Below are 17561 nucleotides of genomic sequence, written 5' to 3' on the forward strand. Positions count from 1 at the left end.
GAGTGTTTGATCGAAATTAATATTAATTGTATCTTATTTCAGTCAATTTAGTTTTTTTTAAACCTGAAACATCTATTTTGTAAAATCTTGTCAAAACACGCCTGAAAATCACAAAAAAAATAAAAAAAACAAGTGAAAATGATGTTATTTTGCCTTTTGTTTGTTTTTTGAGAAATTTCGTCAAGAATAAGTCGAAAAAAATTGGTCGAAAAAAGAATTTTTTGAGCTTTGAGTTTTTTTTTGGCGTTTTTGAGTTTCATACCCGGTTTCTTACCTGAGAAGTCATAAAAAATCACTTAATAATAATTGGGTCAAAACTCAAAAATAACATTTTTTGATTTATTTTCTTAATACAGAAAACAAAGTCAAGGTAAAATCGTTTTTCAACAAGAAATTCATTTTTTTCAAAATCACAAAAATAAAATAAAAATGATATTTATTTTGCCTTTTTTACTCAATTTTGTTTGTTTTTTGAAAAATTTCGTCGAAAATAAGTCGAAAAAACTGGTCGAAAAATGAGTTATTTTTACTTTTTGCAAGCTTTAAATACGTTTTTCAGTTTATTTTTTTAATGAAGAAAATAAAGTCATCAGTCTAAAGTCGATTTTAGAGAAAAAATCACCGTACAAAAATTTTTGAAAACAATTTTTGAGAGATTTTGCTACAAAAAAATAGGAAAAGGCTAAATATAGCACTACATAATTCTTGTTTCCCAAGTGTTTGATCGAAATTAATATTAAATGTATCTTATTTCAGTCAGTTTGGTTCAAGTGATTGATCGAAATTAATATTAAATGTATCTTATTTCAGTCAGTTTAGTTCTTTTTTGAACCTGAAACATATTTATTTTGTAAAAACTTGTCAAAACACGCCTCAAAGTCACAAAAATAAAATGAAAGTGATGTTATTTTGCCTTTTTCACTCGATTTTATTTGTTTTTGAAAAATTTCGTCCAGAATAAGCCAAAAAAATTGTTTAAAAAGAAATTATTTCTTTATTACTTAAACTTTTAACCAAGTTTTTCAGTTTCTTACTTAGATAAATCGACTTAAAAAGTCACCTACAGTAAAACCTCTCAACAACGGACACCGATGGGCAATCTTTAAGTGTCCGTTGTAGGTAGGTGTCCACTTATAGGAGCTGGGAAATTTTAATATACAGGGTAATTTAAAAGTGGCGGACAAACTCTCGTAGGATGATAAAAATGTTCAGTTAAGCACAAAAATGAAGTCAGATTTTTTTTCAAGCTACTTAATTTTGATATATTTTTTAATTTGTTTTCCTTAGCAACGGTATCAATTTTTGCTCTTTTGTCTTTAGATCATAGGACATTAATTATTGATTTTTTTCAACATGTATGTGTTTAATGTTCCGCTAACTACAGTCAAAAAAATATGACTGAAGCACCAAAAACTTAACCAAAAAATTAAATTTTGAAAAGCTATAACTCGTGAAAAAAGGTTCAAACAATTTTTTGTCATAAAACCTTTTCAATTTGATGTCCTTTATCAGCACCCGAAAAATTGTCCAGTGTTTTTGAATCACACTGTATAGATTTGTTACATTCCTACAAAAATGTCCGTTGTGAAGAGGTGTCCGTTATTCAGAGATGTCGATTAAGGGAGGTTTCACTGTAATACCCAATTGAGTCAAAGCTCAAAAATATTTAATTATTTTGGAAAAATTGTTCAAAATAAACCAAAAATTCGTTGAAAAATCAGGTAATCTTCTATTTTGTTTAAGAATCCGTGTTTTTTATTTCCTACATTACATTATTTGACCTTCTCTCAAATAATCGAAACTTTTTTATGCAAAAAATCCTCTCATTATTGCGACAGGATCGACTTGTCATTTTGTGATGTAACTGACATTGTATTAATTCCGCGTTTCGAGTTAGGGATAATTTTTAAGCCATGCCTCGCCAACCACTGGCTCCTCTCACCGAGGAGGAAAAATTCAAATTACACGAACAACAAGAACAAGAACTTGGTTGTTTACAGCGCCAATACACCCTTCTGGAAAAAGACCGCGACCAAATCGCCTGTGGCGCCAAACTGATGCGCTTTGATCGAGTTCTCTCAATTTACCAAAAAGAGCACGCAAACATTGAAACCGATCTAGAAGTAGCAAGTGCTCCTGCCAAGAAAAACCAAGACCTCAAAGACTCCAACAACCTATCACAGCTGATCGTAGACCACGAATTTTACGCAGACGAAGTCAAAAAAGAACGGAAATACATACAAGAAATTGAGGGTCAAATCAAAAACGTTGAAAAGCAAGTGACGCAACTGCGATCGCAACAAATCACAGACAAACAACACGAGGAGCGAGTCTGGGCCGCAATTACCACAATCGACCAACTGATGAACAAACTGGACGTTCAGAACAAAAAATTCGGGGTACTTTGTGCCAAAAACCGCGACATGAAGCTGGAAATTGACCGAATGTTGTGGGAACGAGACGTTTTCATGGGCATTTGGAACAAGATGATTGATAAGTTGGTGATGGGGAAAAAATTTATGATGGATTTGATTGAACAAGCGACCATTGCTTACGATCAGAGGGAAGAGTGGTGTTCCAAGTTGCAAGCCTTGAGGCTTAAAGCACACCACGATTTTATTCTTCACGTCCAGGAAATGCGAGAATTGAAACGAAAACAAGACAATGATAAAAAATTGGAGGAGTTTTTTTATGTCAAAGGACAAAAGCGGATCATGAGGGATCTGATGAGGAAGGAACAGTTCAAGAGGATGCAGAACAAAATCAAGCTCAAAGACCGGCTGAACGAATACAAAAAATACATGAACGAGATTTTGGTATTTTCATTTATATACTCAGGGTCATAGAAATTGCAACACCAAGAAGGAATAGGATTTTTTTGACGAAACTTGGCACAAAACCAAACTTTCTTCATTATTTTCCAACTTTTCATAGTTATTCCCTTAGAATTGAGTGTTTCTAACGTAGAATGAACGGCGAAATCCAAATTTGCAAGAACCAAGTCGCTGCAACTAACCGTTCTGAAAATATCGTCAAAAATTTAGCCTCGGCAAAATTTGTCGAAATCAAACTTTCTTCATTATTTCCCAACTTTTCATCGTTATTCCTTTAGAATTGAGTGTTCCTAACGTAGAATGAACGGCGGAATCCAAATTTGTAAGAATCAAGTCGCTACGACTAACCGTTCAGAAAAAATCGTCAAAAATTTAGCCTCGTCAAAATTTGTCGAAATCAAAGTTTCTTCATTATTTCCCAACTTTTCATAGTTATTCCCTTAGAATTGAGTGTTCCTAACGTAGAATGACCGGCGGAATCCAAATTTGCAAGAATCGAGTCGCTACAGCTAACCGTTCTGAAAATATCGTCAAAAATTTAGCCTCGTCAAAATTTGTCGAAACCAAACTTTCTTTATTATTTTCCAACTTTTCATAGTTATTCCCTTAGAATTGAGTGCTTCTAACGTAGAATGACCGGCGGAATCCAAATTTGCAAGAATCAAGTCGCTACGACTAACGGTTCTAAAAATATCGTCAAAAATTTAGCCTCGTCAAAATTTGTCGAAACCAAATTTTCTTCATTATTTCCCAACTTTTCATAGTTATTCCCTTAGAATTAATTGAAAGTTTCTAACGTAGAATGACCGGCGAAATCTAAATTTTCAAGAATCAAGTCGCTACGACTAACCGTTCGGAAAATATCGTCAAAAATTTAGCTTCGTCAAAATTTGTCGAAACCAAAGTTTCTTCATTATTTTTCAACTTTTCATAGTTATTCCCTTAGAATTGAGTGTTCCTAACGTAGAATGACTGGCGGAATCCAAATGTGCAAGAATCAAGTCGCTACGACTAACCGTTCAAAAAAAATCGTCAAAAATTTAGCCTCGTCAAAATTTGTCGAAATCAAAGTTTCTTCATTATTTCCCAACTTTTCATAGTTATTCCCTTAGAATTGAGTGTTCCTAACGTAGAATGACCGGCGGAATCCAAATTTGCAAGAATCGAGTCGCTACAGCTAACCGTTCTGAAAATATCGTCAAAAATTTAGCCTCGTCAAAATTTGTCGAAACCAAACTTTCTTTATTATTTTCCAACTTTTCATAGTTATTCCCTTAGAATTGAGTGCTTCTAACGTAGAATGACCGGCGGAATCCAAATTTGCAAGAATCAAGTCGCTACGACTAACGGTTCTAAAAATATCGTCAAAAATTTAGCCTCGTCAAAATTTGTCGAAACCAAATTTTCTTCATTATTTCCCAACTTTTCATAGTTATTCCCTTAGAATTAATTGAAAGTTTCTAACGTAGAATGACCGGCGAAATCTAAATTTTCAAGAATCAAGTCGCTACGACTAACCGTTCGGAAAATATCGTCAAAAATTTAGCTTCGTCAAAATTTGTCGAAACCAAAGTTTCTTCATTATTTTTCAACTTTTCATAGTTATTCCCTTAGAATTGAGTGTTCCTAACGTAGAATGACCGGCGGAATCCAAATTTGCAAGAATCGAGTCGCTACAGCTAACCGTTCTGAAAATATCGTCAAAAATTTAGCCTCGTCAAAATTTGTCGAAATCAAAGTTTCTTCATTATTTCCCAACTTTTCATAGTTATTCCCTTAGAATTGAGTGTTCCTAACGTAGAATGACCGGCGGAATCCAAATTTGCAAGAATCGAGTCGCTACAGCTAACCGTTCTGAAAATATCGTCAAAAATTTAGCCTCGTCAAAATTTGTCGAAACCAAACTTTCTTTATTATTTTCCAACTTTTCATAGTTATTCCCTTAGAATTGAGTGCTTCTAACGTAGAATGACCGGCGGAATCCAAATTTGCAAGAATCAAGTCGCTACGACTAACGGTTCTAAAAATATCGTCAAAAATTTAGCCTCGTCAAAATTTGTCGAAACCAAATTTTCTTCATTATTTCCCAACTTTTCATAGTTATTCCCTTAGAATTAATTGAAAGTTTCTAACGTAGAATGACCGGCGAAATCTAAATTTTCAAGAATCAAGTCGCTACGACTAACCGTTCGGAAAATATCGTCAAAAATTTAGCTTCGTCAAAATTTGTCGAAACCAAAGTTTCTTCATTATTTTTCAACTTTTCATAGTTATTCCCTTAGAATTGAGTGTTCCTAACGTAGAATGACCGGCGGAATCCAAATTTGCAAGAATCGAGTCGCTACAGCTAACCGTTCTGAAAATATCGTCAAAAATTTAGCTTCGTCAAAATTTGTCGAAACCAAAGTTTCTTCATTATTTTCCAACTTTTCATAGTTATTCCCTTAGAATTGAGTGTTCCTAACGTAAAATGACTGACCGGCGGAATCCAAATTTGCAAGAATCAAGTCGCTGTGACTAACCGTTCGGAAAATATCGTCAAAAATTTAGCCACGTCAAAATTTTTGGAAACCAAACTTTCTTCATTATTTCCCAACTTTTCATAGTTATTCCCTTAGAACTGAGTGTTTCTAATGTAAAATGACCGGCGAAATCCAAATTTACAAAAATCAAGTCGCTACAATTAACCGTTCGGAAAATATCGTCAAAAATTTAGCCTCGTCAAAATTTGTCGAAACCAAACTTTCTTCATTATTTCCCAACTTTTCATAGTTATTCCCTTAGAACTGAGTGTTTCTAACGTAAAATGACCGGCGAAATCCAAATTTACAAAAATCAAGTCGCTACAATTAACCGTTCGGAAAATATCGTCAAAAATTTAGCCTCGTCAAAATTTGTCGAAACCAAACTTTCTACATTATTTCCCAACATTTCATAGTTATTCCCTTAGAACTAAGTGTTCCTAACGTAAAATGACTGGCGGAATCCAAATTTATAAGAATCAAGTCGCTACAACTAACCGTTCGAAAAATATCGTCAAAAATTTAGCCTTGTCAAAATTTATGGAAACCATACTTTCTTCATTATTTTCCAACTTTTCATAGTTATTCCCATAGTTATTTCATAGTCGAAACGTGTTGTGTTTCAAAATAAAAGTTTGATGAGTCAGGCATTTTGGACTTCATTTGTTTTTTTAATGTATATTTTCTTTTTCGCGCTGTCTTAGGCCTTCTCTAGTCTATGACTGATAACATTGTTTAATGGTACTTCGAATTCTATCCAAACGACTAGCAATTTCTCTAATTGAAAAAACCCTATTTGAAGTCCAAAAATCATGCCTCTTTCAAAACTGCTTAATTGTTAGTAATTCTGATTTTGTCGTCTCCAGACCTAACTTCGCTTTAAGAACACTTAAACCCAAACGAATTAAAAAAAACACAAAAAAATAGTCAGAAGAGAAAAAAATTGGAAGAATAACACTTGCTGGTAAAAGAACTCAAATGTCAAAAACTCCCTTACCACTTGATTAAAATCGTTCAAACTTTAATCATTTATTACTCGCTAATAGTCGACCATTTGTGCCAAGTTTCGTAAAAAAATGCAATTTCTATGAGATTGAGTATATTTTGCGTAATTATTGTTACGTATTTTGTTAGGAGTTTGCCAACGAGCAGCAAGTTCAAGAAATCGCACGAAAATACTACGCACAAGAGGCCGAAAATTTCAGTTTGTTCAAACGCCTCAACAATCTCATCCAAGAACTGGAGTTTCTTGGTGACGAACTAGACACAGCTCAGACAAGCATTGACCAAGAGAGAGAACTGCATAATGCGAGAGCCCAACAACAAAAAAATAATTTGCAAAGTTTGGAAAACACCTTACAATTGGCCACTCAAGAAGTAGAAGCAGCCGAGCAAGAACTCAAAGGTGTTGAAGGCTATATTAACCAAATGTTAACCGGGATTGAGACGCTTTTCAAAATCTGCCGCTGTAATAACGATCCTGTTTTGCAACTTCTGGGCAACAATGCAACCATCAACGTTTACAACGCGTTTTTCTACCTGGAACAGGTCGAAAAAGCCGTTCATGAAGCCCTGATTGCGGTTTATTCCAACGAAACTAAAAAGAAACTTCCAGGAGCGCAGAGAACCGTCAAGGATAACAGGACTAAAGGAGAGCTGCGAAATGTCGAACAGTTTGGAGTGTCAAATCCTTGTCCTTTGTACCAGTGTTTTTCTTTTATAGTTGTTTTACTAATTTTTTTCATTGCTAGGTGCATTGAATACGAAATGGTGGGTGATGTAATTGACTCCTTACAGCACGTTTTGACGAGAGATCAAGCCAAAGCAGCTCTAGCCGAGCGTTTGAAATCGCCGGAAATGGCCGAAAAATTGCACAATGTTTCCGCTTGTTATTTACCCAAATCGCGAGAAATTATCCAGAAACGGTACCAGTGACTGCGAGCTGGCTTTAGTTAATAAATTTTGATCAAAGTTGTTGGTTTTTGTGTTCAAATTTAAATTATTTTCGCAAAGCAAATCGAACTTTTTTCGATAATAATAATAATAATAATAATAATAATAATAATTTATTTGTGGCAGTAAAATAGTGACAATTAAATTAGTTACAAAAAAAAAATACGATAACAAAATTAAAATTTTCTAGAAGTTGTTGCTACCACAAATTGGACCAAAAGACAGCAAGGGTTTGGCCCAGACAATAAGTAGGAAATAATAAAAAATAAAAATAAATAATGTGATTGAAGAAAAATAAAAAAAATATAAAAACATTTCTAATTTTATATAACAAAATTATAGAGAGAAAAAATAAGAAAATAAAAAAAATTATGTTGTGAGAAACATTTTATATTTGTGTTTAAAATTGCTGATAGTTTATTTGTGGCAGTAAAATAGTGACAATTTAATTAGTTACAAAAAGAAAAAAAATACGATAACAAAATTAAAATTTTCTAGAAGTTGTTCCTACCACAAATTGGACCAAAAGACAGCAAGGGTTTGGCCTAGACAATAAATAGGAAATAATAAAAAATAAAAAAAATATAAAAAAAAAATTCTAATTCTATATAACAAAATTATAGAGAGAAATAATAAGAAAATAAAAAAAATATGTGTTGTGTTGTAATAAAAAAATATCTAATTCTATTTAACAAAATTAAAGAGAGGAAAAATAAGAAAAAAATAAAAAAAATCATATTGGGAGAAACATTTTATATTTGTGTTTAAAATTGCTGATTTTAGAATTTTTAATGCCAGAGAAAATTCATTGTAGAATAAGAAGATATTATAAAAAACCTGGCTCAAAAATGCAAAAATTTCGTTATTGTCGATATAAATAAATAGGTTTTCGCTATTTCGGTGCTTTAAGTCAAAGTTTCTCGAAAAGTTTGACAAAAAAACGTTTTTCAAAATTGTAAAAAATTAAACTATTTTCGACAACAAAATTATTTTTTTTCAACTTTCTCGCTGAGAATTTTAAAGAAAATTTTTTTGGCTCAAACGCATTGTGAAATTTTGGAAACACTATTTTATTAAACCCAAAGAGCAATTTTATGGTTTGCTATTTGTAAATCTGGATAAAAAAGTAAGTTTTTAACAAAAAACAATTTTTACGAGAAAAGATGCTAAGACACTCGAAAATACAAAAATTAATTTATTTTCACTAGAAAGAGATAGATTTTTGAAAAAAAAACTGTGTTTTTAGCTCAAAAGCATGGTGAATTTACATGGAGTGCCAAAATAACAGCAGGGATTTAATAATCGTTTGGTATGACAAAAGCTCACTAAATACGTAAGATTTTAACACAAAACGGAAAAGACCTTAACAAAAAAAGTATTAAGACGCTAGAAAATGCAAAAAATATAATATTATCAATATACAGGGTGTTTCAAGTTTTAGCGCCAAAAAAAAATACTTCTAGTTGCCCATAAGACAAAAAAAAAACTATCGCAAACGATAGAGTTTCTAACAAGCTATAGTTTGATGCTTTAACGTTTTCCAAAATTTTCATGGTATAAATGTATAAAAACATTTTTTTTTTCAAATTATTGCAATCGTGCTTTCGTAATAAAATTCCTACCTCCTACTATTTTTTAAGTGAGAATTCCGAAACAGAAATAGTAAAAAAACTTCCATGCATCATGGCAAAAAGGCAATTTGTGCCCGAAAAGAAATTTTCTACAAACTAAATAATAACTAAGTACTGGCTAATAGACGGCAATGACAAAAAAATCATAAATAAAATTGTTAATTAAAGCTCTACAGAGGATAAAACATTCATAGTTGGAGCTCAAAAAATAAAGGTCTTCAGATTTCTACAACAATATGAACACTAGTTTATTAGCTGTCAAAAACTGTCAATAGCTTCGGTCTCATTTAATTTGACAGATTATTTAACAATAATAAATTTACTAATAAATAATAACTTAAATAAGTAGATTATCGGCTATTTAAAAAGTAAGTAAAAAATATAACAATTTTGGACCTAAAATAAGTAAGTTTTTAACAAAAAACAAGTTTTATAACTCGAAAACGTGTTAAAACTCTCGAAATATATGTTTTTTACAATCTTATAAAAACGTGATTTTACTAATTTCGAAAAAAACGCGTTTTCCAACCTTTTTCGAAAAAACTCAAGAGCGTGGCAAGATTTTCACGAATAATAAAAATAATATTATCTTAGACCTAGATATAAAATTTATAATTTAATGTGTCGAAATCTCGATAAATAAAACAAAAAAGAATTTTTGAACTCAAAAAAATAGGTAGGTTTTCGTTGATGTTAAAAACTTTTTGTGAAGAAACAAAATTGCATTATACTAACAAAAAATTAGATTTTAGGACCTTTTTCCTTGAAAACTTTTGGCAAAAATAAGACCTAAAGTTGTCAGCAACTCAAACAATTAAACCGAGAATCAATAATCACATAGTAACCCTAGTAACCTTATTTACATGTCATTTTAATCTGTTAGCTTTTTTAACTCGCGTCCGCGTTTTTTTTTCTCGATTCGATGGCGAAAACTGAAATTAAAAAAACGTTAAACTTGACTTTTCCGCGTCTTGAACCATACCGTGTCGTAGGAGATTTTTTAAAATCGAAAGATGAACTGCATTCAGTTCAATTGTACCTAAACCACAAATCCAAATTTTACAAAATTTAAGTTATTGTAACTTTAAGGCCTGCTTTTCAATGGGATAAACCTCGACAAGACCCGGATTTATATTTAACAGAAGCTCGTCGGGAATACGTGTCGTTTGTGGAAGCTTTAGGACGGAAGAGAGAGTTTTATAAGGAAGAGAGGAAATCACTCGACCGACAATGGGATCATTTGCTGCAACAGGAAAAAGATTTGCAGGAGAATTTTGTTAAATTAAGTTCGGTAAGTTTGCAAAAATGTTCTTCAAAATGTTGCCTAAAGTATTGTTAACATTTGGTTTATAATAGTTTATAAAAAGCAATGAAGAAAAGCGCGCAAGAGCTATTCAAAGATGTAAAGAGGATCGAAAATTGTGTGAAGAACGTGACAAAGACATCGCAAAAATGAGAGAAAACATAGATTTGTTAGAACACGTCAAGGAAGAAATGGATAGGGAGATACGCCACCATATTTTATACGAAGTTCCTCAAAACATAATTCCATAATTTTGTCTAAAAATTTTTTTCAGAAATATTTAAATTTCGTTGTTGGCGAAACTGTAGATTTTCGGAACGCCGCCGACGTGATAGACCGATTCGAATCGCTAATGACTACGAAAAACGAGTTAGGACTCCGCCAACAAAATTACTTCAACCTACTTGAAACCGCTAAAAGCCAAACTGTACAAAAACCAAAAAATTTCCCCAACTTTTCGCTAAATTCTGCAATTTCAGGCAAAGATGGCCGATGAAAACACGTTCAGAATTTTGGGACTGAACACAATAGCGGCTGGTTTACGCACCCGATACAAAACCGCAGCTAGCAATAGCATGGCTTGGGAAAAAATTGTTTGGAGTATTAAGAAAAATGCTCTGCAAAAATACAAGGAAATCACCGAAGTGAAACTGGGCTGCAGGAACACGTATTTGTTGATGTGCAAGCGGAAAAACGAAACGCCGAAAATATCAGACGGTGATTTTGAAAGTCAGCTGAATTATATTAAGAAGACGCTTCAGGAGCTGAAAACTGTGAAAGGGGAGGCTGAAACCACGAACAAAAAGACTTTCAGCTCCATGAAAGGAGAGGTTTCGAAAGGGTCGAAATAACTTATGTAATTTAATTAATTATTTAAATAATATATCAGTACTTATAGCGTGGTGTTTTTGAATTTTTGAAAACCGAAAATAATTTTTGGTAGCTATGCCTTATCTTAGGAAGAGAAGTGAAAAAAATTGAAAAAAAATGCGTTAGATAGAGCATTAAATTCTTAATACTAACACATAAACATCGTGCCAAAATTTTATCGTTATTCAAAAAAAAAATCAAACTTTTACCACCCTGTCCTATATTTTTCAAAACGTTGAGAATACGGTTACAGATGCAAAAAAAATGTTAGGAAGAAAGTTGTAGCGAATTTAATTTCCTACAAAAAAGTCCGCAGAACCATATCTCTATCTTCAACCATTTAGGCCCCAAAGTCGTTCAAAGACGCTTACGCGATGAATTTGCTTCATTTTGCCGGTAGTTAAGTATTTGAAAGTTAATTTATGCCTAAACTGTTGAAGATAGAAACAAGGTGTCGCAGACTTTTTTATAGAAAATTTAATTCTCTACAACTTTGTTCCCTAAACTTTTTTTGTATCTTTAACCGTATTCGCAGCGTTCGCAAAAATATAAGATGGAACGTAAAATGATAATTTTTCGCGCACCGTCGCATATTTATCAAAACGCTGAGAATACGGTTAAAGATACAAAAAAAGTGTAAGGAACAAAGTTGTAGAGAATTTAATTTCCTATAAAAAAGTCCGCGTGACTATATTCTTATCTTGAACCATTTAGGCCCCAAAGTCGTTCAAAGACGCTCAAGCGACGGATTTGCTTCATTTTGCCGGTGGTCATTAGAAAGTTAATATATACCCAAACCGTTGAAGATAGAAACATAGTGTCGGGGACTTTTTTGTAGAAAATTTAATTCTCTACAGCTCTGTTCCTTACAGTTTTTTCGTATCTTCAACCGTATTCTCAGCGTTCGCAAAAATAGGTATAAGATGAAACGTAAAATGATAATTCTTTGCGCACCGTCGCATATTTATCAAAACGCTGAAAATACGGTTAAAGATACAAAAAAGTCTAAGGAACAAAGTTGTAGAGAATTAAATTTACTATAAAAAAGTCCGCGTGACTATATTCTTATCTTGAACCATTTAGGCCCCAAAGTCGTTCAAAGACGCTCAAGCGACGGATTTGCTTCATTTTGCCGGTGGTCATTAGAAAGTTAATATATACCCAAACCGTTGAAGATAGAAACATAGTGTCGGGGACTTTTTTGTAGAAAATTTAATTCTCTACAGCTCTGTTCCTTACAGTTTTTTCGTATCTTCAACCGTATTCTCAGCGTTCGCAAAAATAGGTATAAGATGAAACGTAAAATGATAATTCTTTGCGCACCGTCGCATATTTATCAAAACGCTGAAAATACGGTTAAAGATACAAAAAAGTCTAAGGAACAAAGTTGTAGAGAATTAAATTTACTATAAAAAAGTCCGCGTGACTATATTCTTATCTTGAACCATTTAGGCCCCAAAGTCGTTCAAAGACGCTCAAGCGACGGATTTGCTTCATTTTGCCGATGGTCAAGTATTGCAAAGTTAATTTACACCTAAACCGTTGAAGATAGAAACATGGTGTCGCAGACTTTTTTGTAGTAAATTTAATTCTCTACAACTTTGTTCCTTACACTTTTTTCGTATCTTCAACCGTATTCGCAGCGTTCGCAAAAATATAAGGTGGAACGCGAATGCATCATTCTAAGCGATAATTCTTTGCGCACCGTCGCATATTTATCAAAACGCTGGAAATACGGTTGAAGATACGAAAAAAGTGTAAAGAACAAAGTTGTAGAAAATTAAATTTCCTATAAAAAGTCCGCGACACCATATTTCTATCTCCTACAGTTTAGGCATAAATTAACTTTACCTTCCCTAATCACCAAAAAAATTGAACGAATCCGTCAATTTAAACTTCTTTTAGGCCTAAACTGTTGACGATAGAGATATGGTCTCGCGGACTTTTTTAAAGAAAATTTAATTCTCTACAAATTTCTTCCTAACATTCTTCTTGTATCTTTAACTGTATTCGCAGCCTTTTGAAAATTACAAAACGAAGCGCAAATTCTAAATTTTAAATAAGTTTTTCTTATGTTTCTTATGGAAATTTTAGTCGTCAGTTTTTCTCTAACATTTCTGCATTTTTTTCCAAGTTACGTTTAAATTAATTTAGAACGATTAGGCGCCAAAACGGTACAACGTTCAAAGCGCCCTCAGTTTTACTCAACGGTACTGTGTTTTTGGGTTCAAGAAATACTGCGATTTTATATCTCGCTTGTCTCCTAAGTTATAGTCCTCCGTAGTTTAAATATAATGGATATTCTGTTAAAATAATCAGATACCAACATGACAAACATAAATCCCAACTCTAGGACACAAATAGCGACTTGCTACTGTATATGTATAATATGTATAATAACTGCATAATAAAAAAAAATAAAAAAATTGGTGCTATGAAATTTAAGTGGGTTATTAAAAAATGTCTTTTACATTTTTGCTTTTATTTATTAGAAGCATATATGAATACACCTTTGGAGATTTTTTTCTTATAATGATGTTTCTTATCTTGTGTGTATTTAAATGTAATTTTTTTTATTCTCTTTTCTTTCTTTTTTTACGAGCTATACAGTGTTTTTATATATTTTATACTTTAGCAAATAAAGTATACTATTATTATTATGTTTTTAATTTTTGAATATCTGAAACAATCTTCTGATTTTTATGCCTTCCTTCTTAACAATTGTGCTAACCCCACCTTAAAGAAATAAATTATCCCTTTATATGCAACCCCTGTTGCTAGGGTGGTTTGTCTCATTGATCCGCCGATGTCAAACGTGGTTAAAAGTTAAAAAAAGTATTAAAACATTTTTTTTACGTGGGACACTCTGTAGTGAACAAATAGGAGGTTTACAAAATTTGCTTGATTTTCAGTACGAAAATCAGCTTATTTTCCCCAATTATTACTCCATCAACATTCCATCACCGTACGAAAAAATGGCTGTCATTGCCAACATTGTACAACCATCAAGTAACCAGACAAGAATGTATAATGTATTGGTATTTTCTGGCTACTAGATGCGGAATGTTGGCAACGATCGCCTCCTTCCCTTAAAAGTGGAAAAGTTGCAAGTTTATCTCTGGATTATTGAAATTATTGTTTACCATGTGAGTTAATGGGGGATGGGCTTCAGGTAGAACTGTTGTTTTGTTGGCTTGGTTTCACCCTCTACGAATGGACCCCTTACTTGCTGAATATCCGAATCTTGTAAATTGTAAGTATATGTTTTATAGTTTTTTAGCATTGTCTCGCTTTTTACTAACCCCTGACTTGTTGTCAGGTTGGCAATTGCAAATTTTAGCGATTAAAATAACCAAACTGGTGAAAAACACAAAGTTGATCAAATAATAGGTTAGCCATTTCTCTAGGAGCTGAAGAGGTTGCAAAATCTTTTAATTGCGCTAACTATATACCTAATAATAGTAATTCCTTCAAACCGAATAAAGCTTAGTAGAAAAATTATTTGTTTTTTTGTCAGTAAATTTTGACTAATTTTTTTTTCTTTCTAGGTGAGTATCCCTTTTTCGTAAAATGTGCCAGGGCGGAGAACAAAACCGATGCTTATTACGCATTTCTGCGAACTTGTCATGCCTCATCATTGGTTCTCAGTGTTGAAAATTACAGTTCGGTTACAAATCAGCCGTACTGTCGATGGCGCGTTTGTTACGTAATTATGAGCAATGCTAGTGCTAGTCGCCGTCTTTCAAGAGGAAAAGGAAACCCAGATCAACTTCCAAAAATTTGTGGTGCCAAGCCAATTAATACTAGAATTTTGAGCAAATATTTTCGGGAGCGAAATGTAGCAGTTGTTGAATATGGAGTTGAAGCTGGGTGTAATTGCCCAAAACAGGGCTTTTGCTGGACGATGGAAACACCAACGAACCCCCAAGACCTCGCCCAGCTACTGAGCAGTATGAAGATTGAAGAAAACGACTAAAGAGCAAATGTGTTCCTATATGATGTATATTTAACGAATTAAACGATTTATTAATTTATAATTTTATGTATTATTGATGGAAATTACTCGACACAGAAAAAAAACCGAACGAGTTTGAGAAAAAAAAATTAAAACGATTCAAATTGCCCACCCATTGCACGTGGCGCCACCACTCTTCCACAGCGTTCTTCGCAATTTTACATTTTCACAGTCAGCACACGTTTCGTGTCGTCAAGACTTAAAAAGTAAGTAAAAAGTGTGATTTTTGTACAAAATATTACGTAAAACACAACCAAAATTACGAGTTTTTGCGTTTTTGGTAAAAAAAATTCGGGAAAAAATCGTGATTAGTGAAATAATCGCCGATTCAAGTTTTGAGGTTATGTCATTGTCACCCCAAACAATTTCAGATGCGTTACGTGGCTGCTTATCTTTTGGCCGTCCTTGGCGGAAAAGCGTCCCCAGCTTCTGGAGACATCGAAAAGATCCTCAGTTCGGTGGGTATCGAAGTCGATGGCGAAAAACTCAAGAAAGTCCTAGGGGAACTCAATGGCAAGTCCATTGAAGACCTCATCAGCCAAGGTGAGTCTCCCGGGGATTAACACGATTTAAGCGAGTCAAGTGATGATTTAATAACCATCTTTCGCATGAATCCGTGTGATTAAAACATCAGAGTCTGATTTTTTTAACAATCAGACGAGATTGCAAGTTTTTGGCGCAATTTCCACGTGTTTTTTGCTCCAGGTCGTGAGAAACTCAGCTCGATGCCTGTAGGAGGCGCCGCCGCTGCGCCTGCGGCTGCTGCAGCTGCCCCAGCCGCCGCGGAGGAAAAGAAAGGTTTGTATAATTAAAAAAAAATCTTTTTTTAATAAACCGAAGTGATGATTACAATCAAACACCATCTTTCGCCTGAGAAAATCATGCTGTTAGCTTAATATCTGAATGGCAAAATCATCCACAATAATTTTTTTGGCAAGAGTTTTTTTTAATCGGTGTGTTTTTGTAGAATCGAAGAAAGAAGAGAAGAAGCAAGAGTCAGACTCAGAGGATGATGACATGGGCTTTGGTCTTTTCGACTGAGGGGATTATAAATATAAGTTCAAACTTTGTTTTATAATAAAGACCTTTTGACACAATTCTATTTTTTTTTTCACTCACATTCCACAATACAATAGAACATGGCCTCCTTGATGTATGGAGACAACTTCGTTGTCTCTGTACATCAAGGAGGCCATGCCAAAGAACAATAACCCGCTAAAAAACAAGATAAATTTAACTTCCATTTGTTTTCCGTTGGTCTATCTTTCAGGAATTTACTACAACGCGTCTAAAAATTGGTGAATTCCGAAAAATAATGAGAATCAATTGATTAAAAAATTAGCTTTATTTTGGAGTATTGTTTATGTAATTTTTCTTAAACATGGAACGGCAAATTACAAAAAATTAAGATATTTTTACTCCAAAATAAAACTAAAGGTATAGATTTTCCGAATTTATCACTTAAACGAAAAAAAAGAAGCTACTCTGAAAATATACAGGGGTTTCCACTTTTAAGCAAAATAAAAAGAAAATTGTGAACAGCCTGAAGTATAATTCATAATTCAGATTGTTTAGACTTCGTTAACAAGTCTGTTAGACCTTATTTAAGACGTACTTACTAATATGTCATCAAGAAAGTATCGTTTGTATTTTTTATTGATTTTTAAAACTAGTAATAAAAGTATAAAAAAGTTTTTTTGTTTTTATTTTTTTAATAGTAATCCCTGAACCGATTAAAAAACCATTAGGAACAAGTAAGATGCTAAAAAGGTATCCTAATAAGGACAAGCCATTAAAAAAATATTATGACGTCATACTTTTTTTGCAACACTGTGTATAATTAAAAAAATTTCTAGACTTCGTCTAGAGTGTAAGTAACATCTATAAAATACTAAAAGTCCAATTTAATAATATTTGAGCTACAGAAGAAGAGAGCTGGGCAGGACCAGTGACCACCCTGTATATTTTTGTTAAAACCACAGTCTTTTAGTGAATTCTTCAAAAATTCACATTTTCCTTCACTATTATAAAGCATACAGGGGTTCGGCATTCACTGCATATTTTGAATTCGTTTGAAATGGAGACTTAACAAAAATTACTAACCTTAAAATCCAAGACCGGCCCCCACTACGGTGACTGCTGCGAGTGTGTGATTACCACATTTTTGATAAAGTTTTGGTTTCCGCCCTTTTGGCACTTAACACACGATAACATTTTTTAGGACCGGCAAAAACGAAACGACGCTCTTTGACACATGAACACATGACGTCATGTCAACGATTATCCATTGGTTTGTTTGAAGGCGGTCGATTTGAAATATGCAAAAATCGTTCCATTTTCTCAAAGTCCAGCACGGTTTGACAATCATACACATATCACAGAGCAATTTTTTAGGAAAAAACAATATCTTTGTAATTTTTGGCTAGTAATTTG

At 33.2% G+C, this 17561-nt stretch overlaps 4 protein-coding genes across 4 annotated transcripts in view; 3 read left to right on the forward strand and 1 right to left on the reverse strand.

The window, feature by feature from the left end:
• Positions 1-17383, reverse strand: part of LOC657193 (uncharacterized protein) — a 69849-nt gene extending 52466 nt beyond the window's left edge. The window contains exon 1 of the mRNA XM_008196652.3: positions 17232-17383. The gene's annotated coding sequence lies outside the window, so the exon portion shown is untranslated. The remainder of the gene's footprint in view (positions 1-17231) is intronic.
• Positions 1827-7330, forward strand: LOC656523 (uncharacterized). The gene is made up of 3 exons (XM_963049.4): positions 1827-2816; positions 6491-7056; positions 7108-7330. Exons 1-3 carry the CDS (start codon positions 1914-1916, stop codon positions 7289-7291), a joined length of 1653 nt encoding a protein of 550 aa, XP_968142.1. The 5' UTR covers positions 1827-1913; the 3' UTR covers positions 7292-7330.
• On the forward strand, positions 9791-11141 carry LOC103313427 (coiled-coil domain-containing protein 42 homolog). The gene is made up of 5 exons (XM_008196656.3): positions 9791-9975; positions 10030-10231; positions 10297-10470; positions 10518-10670; positions 10723-11141. The coding sequence occupies exons 1-5, from the start codon at positions 9863-9865 to the stop codon at positions 11092-11094; spliced, it is 1014 nt and encodes a 337-aa protein (XP_008194878.2). The 5' UTR covers positions 9791-9862; the 3' UTR covers positions 11095-11141.
• On the forward strand, positions 15193-16225 carry RpLP2 (Ribosomal protein LP2). The gene is made up of 4 exons (XM_962817.5): positions 15193-15334; positions 15500-15671; positions 15834-15926; positions 16096-16225. The coding sequence occupies exons 2-4, from the start codon at positions 15500-15502 to the stop codon at positions 16167-16169; spliced, it is 339 nt and encodes a 112-aa protein (XP_967910.1). The 5' UTR covers positions 15193-15334; the 3' UTR covers positions 16170-16225.
• Positions 17384-17561: the final 178 nt, after the last annotated feature.

Source organism: Tribolium castaneum, chromosome 8, assembly GCF_031307605.1.
Source record: "Tribolium castaneum strain GA2 chromosome 8, icTriCast1.1, whole genome shotgun sequence".
In the NCBI taxonomy this organism is placed as follows: domain Eukaryota; kingdom Metazoa; phylum Arthropoda; class Insecta; order Coleoptera; family Tenebrionidae; genus Tribolium; species Tribolium castaneum.